The sequence below is a fragment of the Mus pahari genome, chromosome 3 (assembly GCF_900095145.1).
Source record: "Mus pahari chromosome 3, PAHARI_EIJ_v1.1, whole genome shotgun sequence".
In the NCBI taxonomy this organism is placed as follows: Eukaryota; Metazoa; Chordata; class Mammalia; order Rodentia; family Muridae; genus Mus; species Mus pahari.
In genome coordinates this window covers 5,637,388-5,654,385 of record NC_034592.1, presented here as the reverse complement: position 1 = coordinate 5,654,385, position 16,998 = coordinate 5,637,388, and the positions used below count along the sequence as shown (strand labels likewise).

Genomic DNA, 16,998 nt, shown 5'->3' with positions numbered 1-16,998 from the left:
AAAGGGACAGTCAAGACACTTTAATAACCAAAAGAACATGCTAAAGAGTTCCCCGTGGGAGGGAGGGGACGGTTAAGGGGGTACCCAAAACATTCACCAACGATAACAGCCAAAAACAGACCAAACCTCAAAGGCTCTTGGGGCACCACCAGCACTACTTGCTGGAGCCCAGACACTCCCTCAGGGATACCTTCCTTCCACGGTCTTCGCAGAAGCACCCAGTGGCCGCCAACAGCGGGGTCCCTGCCAGAGAGCTCGGGGTGCAGCAGGCAGGGCCCGCCTTCCCTCTCTTCCCTCAACTCAGAGGCGGGTTGCCCCACGTCACGGGAAGGCTCCTGACAACACTGCGGCAGACAGGAGCGGGCAGCGGAGGGGGAGGAGGCCAAAAGCCACCACGCGCCGTCACCGTGACTCCAGCGCGGGGTCGCGCGCTCCCACCCTATCCTGCGCAGGACGCCGCGGCCCGACGCCGGCGGCCACCAAATGACACTCGAGTGAGCGCGGAGTCACGTGACAGCCCGGGCCACACGCACTTTCTCCCACAGGCCGGGGCACGGCCCGCGCCCGCGGCGACCACGCCGGGCTCCCGCGGGCTGCGCGCGGGGCGGGGCGGGGCGGGGCGGCGGGGGCGGGGCGGCGGTGGGCGGGCCGGGGGAGGGGCGGCGGTGGCAGTTGCCGCCGGGCGGGGGAGGGGAGCCGTGACGGTTGGGAGCGGGCCGGTTCGGCCCGGCGGGCGGTTGGGTGTTTACCTTGATGCACCGCGACGCTGCAGCCGTGCCCGTCGCAATAAACCAGCGGGTTCTCGGCCCAGCCTCTCTCGTCTGAGCAAACGCAACAGCCTCCAATCATTTCCTTCATACTATGGGAGACCTCGTCCTCCAGTGACACGGGCCGGTCGCTAGAGACCATCTAAGAGGGAGTTGGGGGGGACCATTAACAAACACAAGCAAGCCACCGAGAGCTCCCCGCACGCAGCCCCCCGCGCCCGCCCGCCAGCCCGATCGACCGACCGACCCGGGCCCGGTCCCCGCACGCACGCACGCCCGCCCGCCCGCCCGGCCGGCCGCTCGCTCACTCGGGCTTTGCCGCTCAGTCACTCACGTTCCGCACAGGAGTCAGGAGCCATGTCCTTGCTGACTCCCCCCCACCTCCCCGCCACCGCCTCCTCCTCCTCCTCCTCCTCCTCCTCCTCCGCGGCGTCCTCCCTCCCCACCTCCACCCGGCCGCTAACGCCGCCGCCCGAGGAGGGCACACATAATCAAGCAGGCCTCCGCACAGGCGCACTGGGGGGCTCCCGCTGGGCCCGGGGCGGCGAGGGAGGGGAAGGGGCTGCGCTTCCTCCTCCGAGCGTCACCCGGCGTACGCGTCGGCCCGCCCTGCGGCCGGCGTGAGGGAGGCGGCCCGGAGAGGCGAGGCCTTGCGTGCGCGCCGCCGCGTCCCCTGGCCCCTGCCTACCTCCAGGCTCTCCCCTCCCCCGCAGCGCTCGGCGGCGCCGAGGTGTGCGGAGGTGGGGGACGAGTGGAGCCGGCTGCTCCGTGCGGCCGGAGTGAGTCTACCGGAGGGCTCCGGGCCGCGCGAGGGCCGGGACGGACGTTGGGCGGCCCTCGCCTCGCGGGCCCGGGGCGGGGCGGGGGCCCGGGGCGCTGAGAGGCGTCCCCGGGGCGTCTCGTGGCGCCGGGAACCTACCTGAAGGCCTGCGCCTCGAGAACTGGCCCGCGGGTAACAATGGTTGGGAGAGGGTGCCAGCTTCCATGAAGGGTGTAATGAAGCATGGCTTCCTGCAGTTGGCCGCGCTAACTTCACAGTACTGTCGCAGCTTCGCCACCCATTAAATTCCCGTCCTGGATTCTTCCCAAAGTTCACCCAGTGGAAGTGTTACCAGATCTACCGCCCACTTACGCACCATCTTGGCCCCCGTGGCAAATGAAAGTGCACCACAGGCAGGCAAAAAGCCTGCGTTTGGGCTATATTCTGAGCGGGAGCCCCAAGACGGCAGTATAGCTTGGTAGGTATACAAGTGGTTGGTGGCGTTAGCTACGTAATAGTTTGATCTGGAAAAATGCAGCTAAAGGAGGAAGGAACCCACGTTCTACCTGTCACCAAAGGATGACAGCGTTAGGAGTGTGGTGCGCAGTTTTGATTGAGGATTCCTCTAATCTAGCTCGATTCTCCAAATTTACCTTTCCAAATGTGATGTCATTTAAATTGGAGAAATATGGGAGCTTCCTCCCCATACACAAATAAAATATAGATTAGGTTAGACCAATGTTAGCAGATTAATTAGCTAGATACTGAGTAGTTTTTAAGCTACCAAAAAAAAAAATGTTTCCCTAACCCTTTCTCCATGTACACCCAATATTGATTTTAGAGCAAAAAGTGTTCGTTCATTAAAGTTTAGCATGAAATGGGAATTATGAATAGGTTATTTAAATGACAAACAGTTCCAAGGCAACTTCATGACTTTTGGTTAATTACAAGTACAAAGGGCTTATTAGAAACTAACAACATAATATGGTCTGGAAAATGCACTTACATGATGCTAAAACACCCCAAGTTCTAAGCACTCCACAGAAAATATATTAGTTTTAAAATGTTCAAAAAAGGTAATGCGGCTGTTCTTTTCCTATTTCAAAATAATTGCTAAAGTTCTAAGAATAGTAATAGATACAGCACAATGTAAGCATCTGTGGGCAGATATATTCAAAAGCTATGTGAAATCCAAACTAATGGGGAATTTCCCGAAGCTTGTGATAGGGAGACAATGTCTAAAGGGACACAAAACTGAAGATTCTCTTTTAAAATTAATACATTTAGAAATGGTGACCACAGATTAGTAAAATGGCATTTTTAGGAGGATATGGTAATAATGATGCTCTTAACTATGTACAAAGCTAGGGCATCTTTCAAACAGAAGTATACTGTTTTAACTGTACCAAATATTTTACCTTTACCCTTATACAAAGGAGGTCAGTTCATTGTCTAATTCCCGTTCTGCCTCATAATGTAGACAAATTTTGGTGCAAATCAATGTGGAACTTCCCAAACACTGAAGTCAAGCCTATGCACTAAATGATTTAAAAATACATTTCATTTTATTTTTAATGCATTGGAGCTTAGTTCTTGTGATGGAACTAATTTGTATGAAAAAAGGATAAGTATCTTACCTCATTCTGTAACACCTAATAAATATAGGTAAACACTTGCTCTTTTCAAGACAAAAAACTCTCATTTATATGAAGTTTTGACATTTACAAAAAAAGGGGGGAAATGTGTAAAAATGTGTTTAAAATAATAGGAAAGATGCACAATTTATGCCAGGCTTATATATAAATAATAGTATCTGAAGCAGAAATTTTGTAAAAGCTGTATACATGCATACAGGTTGACACACTGGAAGTCCAATTATTTAAAACTGGTTTTTAACATTCTATAATAGACATGAAAATAAGGGAAAACACTGGGAATAAATAGGGCATTTCATTTTTACTCAAGAATCAGATGCTAAATTTATTGTTGTTGTGTATACAATATTTGATATATTTCTATAATATACCAAGTGCAAAGGAAGAATTGTAGACAGAATAAAGCAGCTCAAATATGCAGTGAATTATTCACTCAGCAAATATTTACTGAACACTCATTGTGTACCAAAAACTCCTGGAATATAGCAAAAAGAAAACTGTTGGTCCTTTATAAGATACGTAGAGTATCCTACTGCGCACACATATAATAAAAACATTTAGCCACATATGTTAATCATCAGGTCTCAGAATGGGTAAAACTTGTAATTGCCATAATTGCTAAAGTTCAAGTACATTTAAAAAAAAATAGTGATACAAAAATTAAATTGCCATGTGACTGATAGTGTATCTTTCTAGAAAAGAACTTCAATATTAATGCTATCATTTAAATCCAGTTCCATAGTCCCCAAATATGCACATATATCTTATACCTGTAGGGAAGAATGAAAAGCCTATTTTCTGGAATATTCCTCACATAACAGTGTCTAACATGGTACTGGCTCATCTACTTTCTCTAATCATCTGAGGCAAACCACAAAAAACTCAAGGAAAGTATTTTATGATGTAACCTCTAACCCTAATCTAATGGGAAAATGTATTTGCACTCCATGGTAATATATCTTCTTACAATTTTATTTAGTCTTGAACCTGGAAACAAACTTTTCAAATTTTCTTTTCCATAATCATTTACCTAAGTAGATTCTATGAAAGAAATATTTAAAGTTGTGTTTGATACCTTGGTTACTCTTATTCATATTTGTGTCCTTTTTATACTACAGTTTTATCGCCTTCTCTCTATAATAACTATTATTCTAAGATTGTTTTCTGTAATAAGGCATAAAAACTAAGGTATGTTTCTTTATCATTGGGAATATTTCTATAGTAGTAACACTATATACTTTCCTTAGCTAGCTTCTTGACTTTGCCATATTGCCCTTACAAATAAATTAGCTGGACAACTATAAATTATAATAATAATAATAATAGTAATACAACTTCTTATGATCCACATACATTTTCAGATGAAATTTGAGTAAAAAGTTCATTTGATACCTAAATTTTTACCTTTCTTGTGAAAGTTTCATCACATATATACATATGTATATATGTATATATTTGTATGTATGTATATATGTGTATACTATTTTAACTAAAATAAGTTTTAAAACAGTCAGTAGTAGCTCTCTTGTCTATAGATGCATACCCTAGACATGGCACCCACATTATCATATATTCAAATTTTATTAAAGGATATTATTTTCAACTGTGTTTTCAGTTGAAATTCTGTTAATGGCTTTTGCAAGGTTCCACTTAATGAGCCATGGTAGTCTTTCTTGATAATATTTTTTTTCTCATCTTAGTCCTTACCAAGTGCCTATCAAGTACCCTGGAAGTAGTAAGACGACAGAAACACTTGTTTAACATTCAACATTGGTGTTGAAAAAGATGAGTGAAGTCTGAAATTTTTTCTTCAGAGTAAAGCAAGTCTTTATTTTGCATATACAATCAAAAAGTTAAATTTCTAATGATTAACCAAATTTTTTCAAGTCAATATCTTCAAAGATTTCTGATAGTCAAAATTAATATACTAGACATGAAAGATAAGCATTTAAAAATGTTTCTTAGTATATATTGTACAAGCTAATGAGTTCCATTATGGTATATTCATGCATCTATTGCATGTACTCCCTTTCATCATATTTACTCCCCATTACCCTTCTCTAGCCCCCTCTGCCCCTCCCCCTCCCTTGGTCATCTTCCCCTTACCAATGCCCCCTTCTGTTTTCCTGTCCTCTTTGTTTTTTAATCTACATTCAGAATATGAAGGAAAAGATGCACTTTTTCTCTTTCTGAGCCTGATAGAGTCTGTATTTACCAAATGACTTAGAACTATGTACATTTCAATATCCACCTTTTTCATGTAAAAGTCAACAACTATATTTTCAGAAGTCTCTTAGAATCAATTATAATTAATATTATTTTTAGATGCATATAACTTTTGGAAAGAGAGATGATTCTGAAATTTAAATCTAGTTATCTAAATGAAAAATATTTTCACAGACCAAAATCAAAGCATCTTCTCTAAGAGTTTGCATTACTTAACCTTGAGTTTGGTTTCAGAGCTGTTTCTTTTACTATAAAATAAATATTAATAAAAATGTAATACGCTTACATTTTTACATTTTGGGAGATAAAGCGCCAAATAATTTCCAATAGGGAAAATCTATCTCTAGGATGCCTTTCGAGCTTGTGGATGTTACATGACCCTCAAACACGCAGAGCTGTACTTGTTCCTGTGATGCAGCAACACTTAAAACTGATGTTTCAGGGTGTCATCAATAGAATGTAGAGTCCATTTTCCATGTTTTACTGACATTGAACATTTGCATCTGTTATAATTAAAGTGATTAAAGTGACATTCTGCTGTCAGTTTTTAGGACACAATAAGATTATGTAAGTGAAGATTTTCAACATGTTCAGAGGAAAATCAGTTTTGGAAATGGAAGAGTCCTTAAAGAAATGAGACATATATGCAACTGAAAAAAAGAGAAAAGAAAAGAAAGAGAAGAAAAGAACAAATTAAGCTTAATTGCTAAATAGTATTTGGACCAAAGAAGGTCACATTTTAAGATTTAAATGTTTTCCTAGGTGGAAGGGGCCATTCCTTCCCAAATCCAGAAACAAGCCCAAGAATATGTTAATTAAGTGCATTGTGTCCCAGAAAGAATGAGTTTGACAAATTCATTTTTATTCCTTCAATTAATAAACTGTTTCTCTAGCCTCCTAAGATTTTTAAAATCAATAATGTGTATATTTGGCATTGTACAGTAGCAGTGCCAAGTACCAACATGACCTCATAGTGGACTCTTAGGAAGCCTAACATTCCTGGTGAATTAAATGCACCCGCCTCAGATCTTTTTGTCAGTCTTACTTTACTATGGAATTGAGAGCCAGAATGTAGGGAATTTTTATGTGGTGGCACTTTAGCCCAATTAAAAAAGCAATCATCTTTGGCCCAAGCAGAGAAGGGAAATATGACATAATATTAAAGAAAGGTTTTACAAAGATTGGCCAGGAATGCTACTTGTCCCTCTCTGTCCCCACCCCCACTCTTTTTTCCTGACCATTTGCTGTTTTTCTCACAAGTATATTCTGAGTTAATTTTTTTTCCTTTAAAGGAGACAAAAACACCTACGATTGTAAAAGATGTAAAGAAGATTCATCTTCTGCTATCAACTACAAAACAGATGAACTTGCAAAGCTATTCTAAATATTCAAAGGCATATAAATTTTTTAAAAAATGTAAACTGAAGAGGGGTGAAATGTGAAACAGACTGAACAGTCTGAAAATACTTAATTTTCTACCTCAATTTTCTCCTCTTCCATAGTTATACTTTAAATAGTTATACTTCTCATAGTTATACTTTAAATGACTTCTGTGACATAAAATTTCTCCCTGAGCCTTAAAATAAGTGTTTTCCAGGAGGAAATGCAGCTTTAGAAAGAAGACCTGTAAAATCAGTGTTCAGATGCAAACTACTTTTCAAATGCAAAATCACAACGCTCACTACCTTTAACTGACTCTTAGGGGTCTTTTCAACAAGCTGTTTACCGCATCATCTTTTAACTTCCTTTTCTAATTCAAAACTCTGGCCAAATGATGTCTTCATGATGACGTGTAAATATAATATTCCATCAGAGATCAATTTTTTTTTTAAATCCACCTTGGGAAACAGTGCTGCATAATACACAGACTCATAATTAGTGTTTTAGAAGGAATTTCCGCAAAGTCTATTATAAATCCTAAATCCAAATTACTTTTTCCTAGTATGCTTTGGGCCACAGACTGGAATTATTTCTTCACGAGCCTCATACACGATGACTTTGGTCTTGCTTACATGACCAGAATCACTTGTTGGAAATCAAAAGGGAAACATCAGTTTTTGCCAAAAATACTTTTCTCACATACTTCACAAAGAAAAACAGTTTCTTAGGATGGGTTGCAAATTTATTTTACTTCCAAACCGTGGTTTAAAGTGATAATTGATGTTTTTCCCTTTTGAAATTCCCTGTTATTTTGGAAATGCGTGTCACCTTAACAAACCAAGCCCGTTTTTGTTAGGACCCTTCCTTTTAAAATCAGACTTCTTGAACACAACAAAGAGCTGAGTACTGACAACAGAAAAACGTGATTTTCCGAACTCCTTTGAACCCTAACATTCATTTGGGAACCTATACCTTATAGATGTTTTAAATATACAATCTGCTCTAATTCCCGTACGGAGGTGGGGAGGCACATTTGTCGTTTATCTACTGGTGATTTTTAAAATCTATGTGGCTTTCCCTTCTAACGTGAGCAGCAGGCTCCATTCAGCAGCACGTTGTGAAGACGCCTTTCTACGAGGTCAGCGGCAGGGAACCCCCCTTGCAGGCCCACGGAGCGTCATAAAACAGGCAAGGCGAGCGAGGGCGAGCCTTTAGGAGCTCCGTGGGCCGCAGGCGGAAGTGGACGAGTCGCAGAGCCCCCCTCCCCGGGCAAAAACACGACACGGGCTTCGGCTGCGGCGCGGAACAATGGAAACACCCAGGAGCCTCGGCCCAGGGATTTCTCGCTCGCCGCCCCGCTCCGGCCTCCCGACCGCCGCCACCTCCTTGGCCCGGCCCTTCCCCGTTTGCTACATGTGGCGCTTCCTTTGGTGACCCCAGCTTTAACGGTTGCCTCTCTCCTATGTTGTAAATGTATTTTTTCCTATCTCTCCCTTGGTTTCCAGAAGTGGTCTTCACGTCTCTTTGCCAGCGTTAGGCTGAGTTGCTGTCTCCTTCCGGAAAAAAAAGACTTCCCCCAGAAATCCAAATCTAGAAGGAAATACAGCACCTCTGTTTAACTATAACTACACTCTGCAGTGTTTAAAATCCGAAGCGCGTCGCTCGTCCTAACCAGCAAACAACCATCTGCTTTTATTTCCTCTCAATGCAGTTGTTTTAAACTCTCCAACGAATGCCTTCCGTGGAGAAGATGTGCCCGGACCGACGCAGGAAGTCAGGGTTTTTATCTTAAGCCTCCTGGGACTGGGGAGAAAGTAGCAGGACGGGGAGCTTCCAGGGCACAAGGCAGCCCGACTGGAAGGGGTGGCGGCCGGGCGGCGGCGCTGGCTCGCGGGCTCGCGGCCGCGAGTCGGGCCGCCAGGGGCGAAGGACTTAAATAGCGAGGGCTGAAGGGGGCGGCGGGCCCGCGCGTGACGATACTTTCCGAGGAAGGCTGGGGCTGCCGAGCAGTTTGCAGGTCGGCCTCACCCTCGTCCCCCCACCCCCAGAGGGAAAAAAAAGTTGAAGGGAGGCGGGGAGAGGAGCCACCCCGTTTCCTCCCCCCGGAGTCTGCGGAAGGGTTGGGGCGGCGCGGCCAAGGAGAGGGCGCGGGACGAGCGGGCCAATGGCAGTCAACAGGTCCAGGCCTAGGCTGGGCCGCGGGCCCGGCCTCCTGCCGCCCCGGGCCCTCCCCGCCCCCGCGGCCCCGCAGCGCCCGGCACCCCGCCCGGCCGCCCGGCCCGGCTCGTCCCGCCGCGGTCTCCGCAGCCAGCGCCCGCGTGGGGGCGGGGCGAGGCGGGGCGGGGCGGGGGTTCCCCGGCGGAGAATCCTCCCGCGGGGCCGGCGGCGCAGGGGGCGGGGCCGGCGGCGCAGGGGGCGGGGCCGCGAGCCCGGGAATGGAGGAGCAGGAAGGACTGCCGCTCGGCTCGACGCGAGCGCGGCCCGCGCGGGGCATCCTGGGTAAAAAGTGGCCGCGCCGCCCCGGGAGAGCCGCGAGGAGCCGAGGTCAGAGGTCAGGGCCCTGGAGTCCGGCGCGCAGGGCCCCCCCACGTGAACGCAGCGAGCGGGAGGAACCTTTTTGTTTTCCGCCGCGCCAGCGTGCTCCCCTATTGACCGGGCTGCTGGAGAGGAGCTGAGTTGCGGCTCTGCTCAGCCTACCCCACCCCCTCCGCCGCCTACACGCAGCCCGACTCTCCCCTGCCCCTCAACTCATCCCAGCCCCCCGCGTGGGGCTGGCAAGAACGCAGTCAATTTGCTTTAACAACAAGTGGGGGTGGTTGCGTTTACTCCTCCCTCTCGTCCCCCCCCCCCTCGCCGCGGCTCTTGACACTACTACAAACCAGGACTATAAACATAAACATGTGTCACTGTAACAGGGCAGGTAATATACGCATTTTGAGATGGGGCGGATGGGGGCTTGGTCGCCCCTTGGGGGATGGTTAAAAAAAAAGTTTCACGTGCTCGACGTCTTTGCCGCCCCCCCCCCACGCCGATCCATTTATATAGAATGAAGAGAGCGCTCAGTCACTTAGTCACACAAATCCACAAAAGCAGACTTGCCAATAAACAGTACCCCCAAAGCAAATATATTTAAATACCATCCCTCTCCTTACTCAGCCACCGCTCTCATTTCTTCTATTAGCAAGCAGTAGCATAATAATCAAATCCCCTTTTCTTTTAAAATACTCATTTTAGGACAGAGATAGAGATCAACTTTAGACCTAAATCGAACACCACTCTCTTCCCACGGAACAGTACCTACTACACGGTCTGTGCGCAGAGATTTCTTTAAACAACTAGAAAGGTTGGTTTTAAAATGAGTTCGAGACCTAGTATGCAAAGGTTATTTCCTGGGCTGGGTCTTAATGCATTTTCCAACTTCTGCAAGTTGCCGCGCCAGGCGCAGTGCAGATTCGTCACCACAGCCTTTATTATTTAGCCTATTTACATTGCATCTCAACTTTTCTCTCATTCTTAGTTCAACAACCCCAGCAATCTACGACTTAAGAAAGAGTAAAGTGAATCCCATTGCAAGCTTTTCCCTTGAAATCCAGAAAGAAACAAAATGTTCAGATGGGGGAAGTGGTTCCCTTTGTTCTTTCATTGTTTCTCTACGAACTGGTGGATACAAGGACAAACACTTACCTTCTCTTCTTTTTCCTCCAAAAACCAGACGCTCCCATCAGCCTTAAAATACACAATCCACCTTGAAAGTAACTAGGAACGTCGGGAGAGCTTGTATTCCATTCTTTTTCGCTCTCTGCCCTCTTTTAGCGTAGGATTAGGTTGCGGAGCACGTTGCTGCATGCTGTAGCTCCCGCCTTAGTGAATCGGTCACGTTTAGGACCTCTAAGTCCACCTAATTCTGCCAGTAGAACTGAGGGTATTGGATCTCTAAACTTTCAAAAGGGAAGGGGCCTGCAACTCTCCAGAAAACTTAGAAATACCCTGAAGTGTTTTGTTTTTTAACATTTGATTTTCATACCACCTCGCCAAATACTGTTTGCTTTGAAATAAAAACAAAATCTTTCTTCAAGGAAAATATATTATTGTTGTTGTTCGGCTTCTGCTCAGCAAATCATTATTTAGTCCAAGTAAATGGCAGATTTGTATAGGCATTTAACAGAATGAATGCATTTTCTGTAATATGTCCTTAGCCACGTGTTTTTAAAAACAAACAAAACACAACCACAGAGAAAAGGAGACAGAAGTCTGAATGGAAATGTTGTAGAACAACTTTAGAAGAAGCACTTTTGTGGGAATTACTAGTATGAAATTGTTGTCAGGATTTAAAAACTAAGCTTTTCTAAGTTAGCAGACTTTATTTTTACTCTATAATCACAATATTAAAAGCCAGATTTTCTTAGTGATGTTTAGTGATCATCCTGGTGGGGATGAGAGTTCTCGACCATGTTTAAATCTGATCATGAAGTGATTTGCTGATGTCATGAATATGAAGTGGTACACATCCATAAAATCAAACTTGTGATTTTCTTCTTCTTTTTTTTTTTTTTTTATCTCCCGCTTTTTTTGGGTGTTCCCAGTAGCTGAAAGTGGAAGACAGTGATTGGTTCCAGGGTTCTGAGGAGGAGGATTTGGGCTGAAGCCAAGGGAACAGAACCAGAGGATTCCCTTTCCAGGGACCATCCCACTGCTTCTGCAGCATCTTCCTCTCCCTCTGGGTGCTCAGGATTTTAGTGTATCCTCAGCATCCCCTAGCTAGGCCATAACACTTAGTACAATCACTTGTTTTTTCCAGATTTGGCCTTTGTGTAAAATAAAAAAAAATTTGGGTAACCCCACTAAATGTTGGTTCTTGTGATCTGTGTATTATTTAATAGGAGAAGATGAACTCTACATTCTGTGAGTTTGTTCCCTGTGTTCAGGATCACTTGTGAAAGGTCCTTGTGTCTCATAGGAAAATATTGCAACAAAATAAGATAATTGGGGGGGAAAGGCAGTTGCAGTAGGAAAAGTGGCTTTTCTCTGATAGCATTTAATTGGAATTAAAAGATTCTTAAGCTGTAAACATTATTTATTCAGCACACATAAGCAGGCATTGTTTTATCACTACCATAATTATGGTGTCCTTTAAACTGGCTGATAGCAGAAAGATAAGGGAATGTGGCTGCAGATTCAAATCAGGTCTTACTCCTCCCCCCACCTTTCTTCCCTCCTCTTGTGTCCCCCCCCCCCTCCATTCTTTCTTTGGTCACTAGGGTCCCCACAGCCCTTGAGATGAGAAAAGCAGGAAGATTGTGGCCTGGCCATTTCTTACATCATGGAAGTGATTTGTACCATACTCCAATTTAATGCAATCTGTAACCTCCTTCTCTCCTGTGCTTACAAATGTTTTGTTTAGCTTGCAATATTCAGTATTCATATCTGAAGAGTTGCCTAGTGCTCACCTGCATAAAATCTCATCCACTAAGGTCTCCAGCTTTACCTTTGTCTAATTTAGAAAGCACACTCTTAGGGCTTTTTCAGAACAAAGCCTCACAAAACCCCTTTACCTCCAAGGATTTGCAAATTTATAAAGGCTGCATTGAATTCTAGATGGGTCAGGGGGCAAAAAAAGGGTAGAAGGTCACTGCATTCTGATTATGGGTCAATAGACAACATGGCATATACTCTGTGTCCCAAAGTTCTGTTAAAGACAGGATTTTTTTTTAACGTCTAAGAACAGAAGGATGGGCCTATTGGAAGACTTGCCCTGACATATTTGAATGAGATTTTTTTAAAAAAGAAGAAAAAGGAGTTTAAAGAAAATATCCTAAGTTATAGTGTATTCCTCATTTTAGCTAATTATTCTTCTCCTCTTATTATTTTCACCTCCGAAAAAGGAGAGAAGACCAGATGTCAGATAAGTTTAGCTAAAGAGCTGTTTAGTCTGTATTGTCCTATCTCTTCAACCTATTCAGCCATATGAGACTTTATTATTTTAAACTTATATTATTATCATTACTATTAGACTTTAGTTAACAGTTTAAGAGATTTCTCTTATTCTTCTAACCACTGTGCCTACATTGTTGGGCTCTTTGTGATATTTCCTCCCTCTTTTCTGTCTGAATTCACTTTGAACAAAATGTATCCAGCAATCACTAAAACAAATGTATATGGTGAGGAGTTAGCTGGCGGTCGTGGTGTGTGTGATCCTCATTTAAATTATGTATGTATGGGGGAGAGCTTGGATGAAAAAGGATTATTTTAATGCCCTTCAATACTTTAATTATATAACAGTTGTAGTGTAGAAATGCAAAAGTACTCTTAGGTTTTCCTTTAGATTTTCAAAAGAACTTTCCCCATTAGTAAACTTGCTGTTGCATTTCCCAGCTAACCCTTTAAAAGACTGTGAATGCCTTGTGCATTACTTCGCTCCAGAGGAAAGAGGTCAGACTGAATTGCTATGGTATTTAAACATAAAATACAGTGAAAATAAATCAAAATAGAGCATCTGAAGGTGGATTTAGCACACTCATATGGGATAAGTAAAGACAAATATGTTCAGATCATCACAGTCTATCACTTTAAAAACTGAAAGTGCTGATTTTTTTTTTACAATAAATGTAGAAATAAGTGGACATTAAGAATACACTTGAAACTGTATTTGCTACAGAGGTTTTTCCTTTAGCAAGCAGCTTTGTTTTCAAAGCAAGAATACTTTTCAAGATACTGTAGAATTTGTATTCCAACCTGAGTAAATGGGCACATTTCATTAACACACTCAATGGATATCACATGCACACTGTGATAAATTCACAATTAACCCCTAGACTTACACACATACACATATATGTACATGTTCATTTGAGCATATCCACCCACATATGTACATATGTTTGAGAAACATAGAAGTTGATATATCCTCTTTTTAAAAGAATTTGAATACAGTCCATCATCTGAATTGGGTTCATCTTTGATTGCAGAGGCAGCTGACATGGTCAACAAATTTATCAAAGAAACCCCCTGGCTTTTGAAGAATAGTACTTCATACATCTGGATCTGCACATCCAAGCAAACTAAGTAAATTATTGCATAACTTTAAGCATAATTGATAACAGATACCTTTAATTTTTCATCCCTATTCTTTTGGCCAGCTTTCGCATTAATAATCTAAGCCATAAATGTTGGTAGCTATTGATCGAAATCCCCGGTGTGCATGCAAATCCATCTTAAAGTCCCCTGCCTTTCATGTGCAAGCGCTCAGGGGCCTCTGCTGGGTCTTTTTATCGGATCGACCCCCAATGTGCCTGAAGAAGACCCCGGATATGCAACGTGTGCTGATGTCCATAAGAAAGCTGTCTGTCACATTCTGTGAGTGAGTGTGTGTGTGTGTGTGTGTGTGTATACACAACCACAGGTGCTGGAGCCTTAACACACTCACACTAGGATAGAGAAGTTACAGGAACAAAAGAATGTATTAGACAAAAAGACAGATGTGTAATATGAGTATTTAAGATGTATAAATGTAAAGGTTCATCTTTATGTGCATTAAGACACTTTCAAAGTAGTACATAGAGATACATCCCCAAACCCCTTGTTCTTTGCATTATTTCTAACTGATCACACAGATTATACCTTCAGTTTAAAAATAATGCTCAGTATTGTACTAATTTTCAAAAGCACCTATATTTCCAGTTTTAAAAGATAGAGAGAAAAGACTGAAAGATAAATTTGAAATGTTTACTAAAGCATGCTCCCATGTGCAGGGGAACTAAGGGGGGGTGGATCTAAACAAGAATCAGGAACAACTAAAAGTACCTCTCCCCTCCCCCCTCAAAAAAGATGCTGTAGCCAACCATTTTTAATGTCGTCTTAGAGCCCCAGCATACTTTTATTTATTTATTTATTTTTTAGTTTACTATTTCTTAGCTGTTTTGTTCTTTAATCTAAATCTTATAGCTGGAGGAGGGGAGTGGGCGGGGGGGGGTGGGATGGAGAGGGCTGGCACTATATAAGTGCATCAGGGGGAATTTTAAAACACTGTCCTTGGCAATAGAAAGGCTCTGGTCATTCGACTTTAAAACAACAAACACCAGCATTTGCTTTGCCTGGAAACTTAGATTTCTGCTTAAAGCTTGTGCATTTGGCCTCCTGTGAAAGTGAAAGAGAAAAACTCAGTGTGGTAGAACCAGATGCAAAGAAAGCCAAGTCGGTGGATGGTATTAGCTGTGACGAGGCATTGTTCATTGCTGCCTCTTGGTTACGTTTAAAGCCTGAAATATCACGAGATCCATTCAATGGCCCTTCCCTCATTCAAGGGACAAAAATGTAATTTACTGTAGCTCTGATTTCTTGGATGGAAATGCTAGCCTTAGATTTCAAAGGCAAGAACTAGACATCGCAGTTTGTACACACATTGATTAAGTTGAAGAGCGGCGATTACATCTGTGCTGAGAGCTACAGTAGTCCAGGGCTGACTTTTCAAATCCCAACCTTCTGAGTTACAGACTCTCTTAAATAGACTTCCTTCATTTCCGGATGTACTTCTTAAAATTCCCAATCTCTTCAAAATTCCTGGGAAAATTACAAGGAAGATGAGGGTGGGGGTGGGGAGCCATGGCTTCATCTTGTCAAGGGAACTACCTTTTTGTATGTCTGATTTCTGTTTGTTTGTTTTTCTTAAGACTTTTTTTTTCTTTTTTCCTTTTCTTTTTCCTTTTTTTTTTTTTTTTTTTTTTTTTTTTTCATACCTGCTCCTGCTGGCCAGATCACAGCAGGGAAACTGTAACTTTTGAATCTGAAGAAAGAAATTATTGTGCTTTTTTTTTTCTTACAGGTTCAGAAATACCCGTTCCTTCTTTAACCTCACAGATGTCTGTTTGGGGAGGAGGAAACATGTAGGCGCCCGGACTGCATTTGTAGCTGGAGCTACAAATATGGAAGAAGATTTTGCTGAATTATGCAAAGCAGCCCACCACCATCTGAGATCCTGCAAATACGAGTGGAAAGACCCTTCCACTCACTTGGCAATATTTTGGATATCCTTGAAAACAACAGCAAACCATGCTAGTGACTAAGAAGAGGTTAAACCAGATTGATATTCATCCAAAGTGATTTTGTTAAGACAAAATGCCTGGCTTTCACAGGGGAAACATGGGAGCCATGGAAGAGTCCTCTAACCCTGCAGCCAAACCATCACCAACCACTGAAACGGGCTGCACCATAGAGCAGTACTTTCTATTCATTGTTTTTATGTAAAACTTCTGGAAGCACCTTGGGGAGCCTTCCATTTTCTTCCCTTTGCTGCAGAAGGAAGTGTCTGCTCTCTAGAATCCGCCTAAAGCCTGTGCTGGACACTCTAGAATGACCTCACCTCTATTCCAGGCTAGTTAATGGTGAAAAGTGTACTCATTTCTGGCTTATCTGTGCTTTGTTATGGGCCTGAAAAGAAACTACCTTCTCCCTGCCCCACTCCTTAGCAAAGAAGCGAAATCCAATTGAATTGTTACATGTTCCTGAGGTGGAGCCTCGAACTGCTTTCTTGGTGAAATAACTTTGTTTCTGGTTGTAAAAGGGCATGGGGGTGGGGGGGGGGGACTCAAGAGAAATTGCAAACGTAAGTCTGAACTGGGCTGGGTCACCTCGGGGGTTTAACTTTGGAGCTCCCAGCCAGTCTCCTTCTCCACTCCCAGAAGGGAAATACCAGGCTATTCTGCACGTTTTCCCTTAAGCTTCATTTTTCCAAAGAAAAGAAGGGTGGGGTATATCTATTTGAGCTTGATAATGTTTTTTAAATGCTTTCCTTTGAAACGATAATAGCTGTATCGGTAAAATGCAAATAAAGCAAAAATAGGCAGTATTTCTTTAAAGGGAATATACGGTTCTCTCTCTCTCTCTCTCTCTCTCTCTCTCTCTCTCTCTCTCTCTCTCTCCTACATACACTGCTTCTGATGAAGTCTGTGAGTCAGGCTGTTTCTGAGCTCCGATAGTTTAATGGAAAGATTTATATACCGGCTGTATTATTTACTTTGGGAGGGGAGGTGGCAGTATAAGGGTATGCTAATTAGTAGGAGATTTTGGGGGGAAGGGGTGGAATATCAATTTTTATTGCATCACCTGTCAGGAGTGTCCAATCAGCGTTGGCTTTAGGGGAATTAATTGATGAAGGTGTCTCCGGACGAGCTCACTTCACTCTGTCATTTTATTTGTAGCTAAAGCAGCGGCGGGA

The 16,998-nt window shown here is 43.5% G+C and overlaps 1 protein-coding gene across 9 annotated transcripts in view; it reads right to left on the bottom strand.

Moving 5' to 3' along the window:
• Mllt10 (MLLT10 histone lysine methyltransferase DOT1L cofactor) overlaps window positions 1-1,429 on the bottom strand; it is a 144,466-nt gene extending 143,037 nt beyond the window's left edge. For 3 of the 9 annotated variants that reach the window (XM_029536161.1, XM_029536164.1, XM_029536165.1), the window contains exons 1-2: window positions 1,076-1,146; window positions 750-909 (exon numbers count right to left, since the gene is read on the bottom strand). In XM_029536161.1, coding sequence (XP_029392021.1) covers window positions 750-909 — 160 coding nt within the window. In that variant the 5' untranslated portion in view covers window positions 1,076-1,146. Of the gene's footprint in view, window positions 1-749; window positions 910-1,075 lie in introns of all 9 variants that reach the window. The other 6 variants (XM_021195228.1, XM_021195226.1, XM_021195224.2 and 3 more) reach the window with 5 other exon arrangements.
• Between the last annotated feature and the right edge of the window lie 15,569 nt (window positions 1,430-16,998).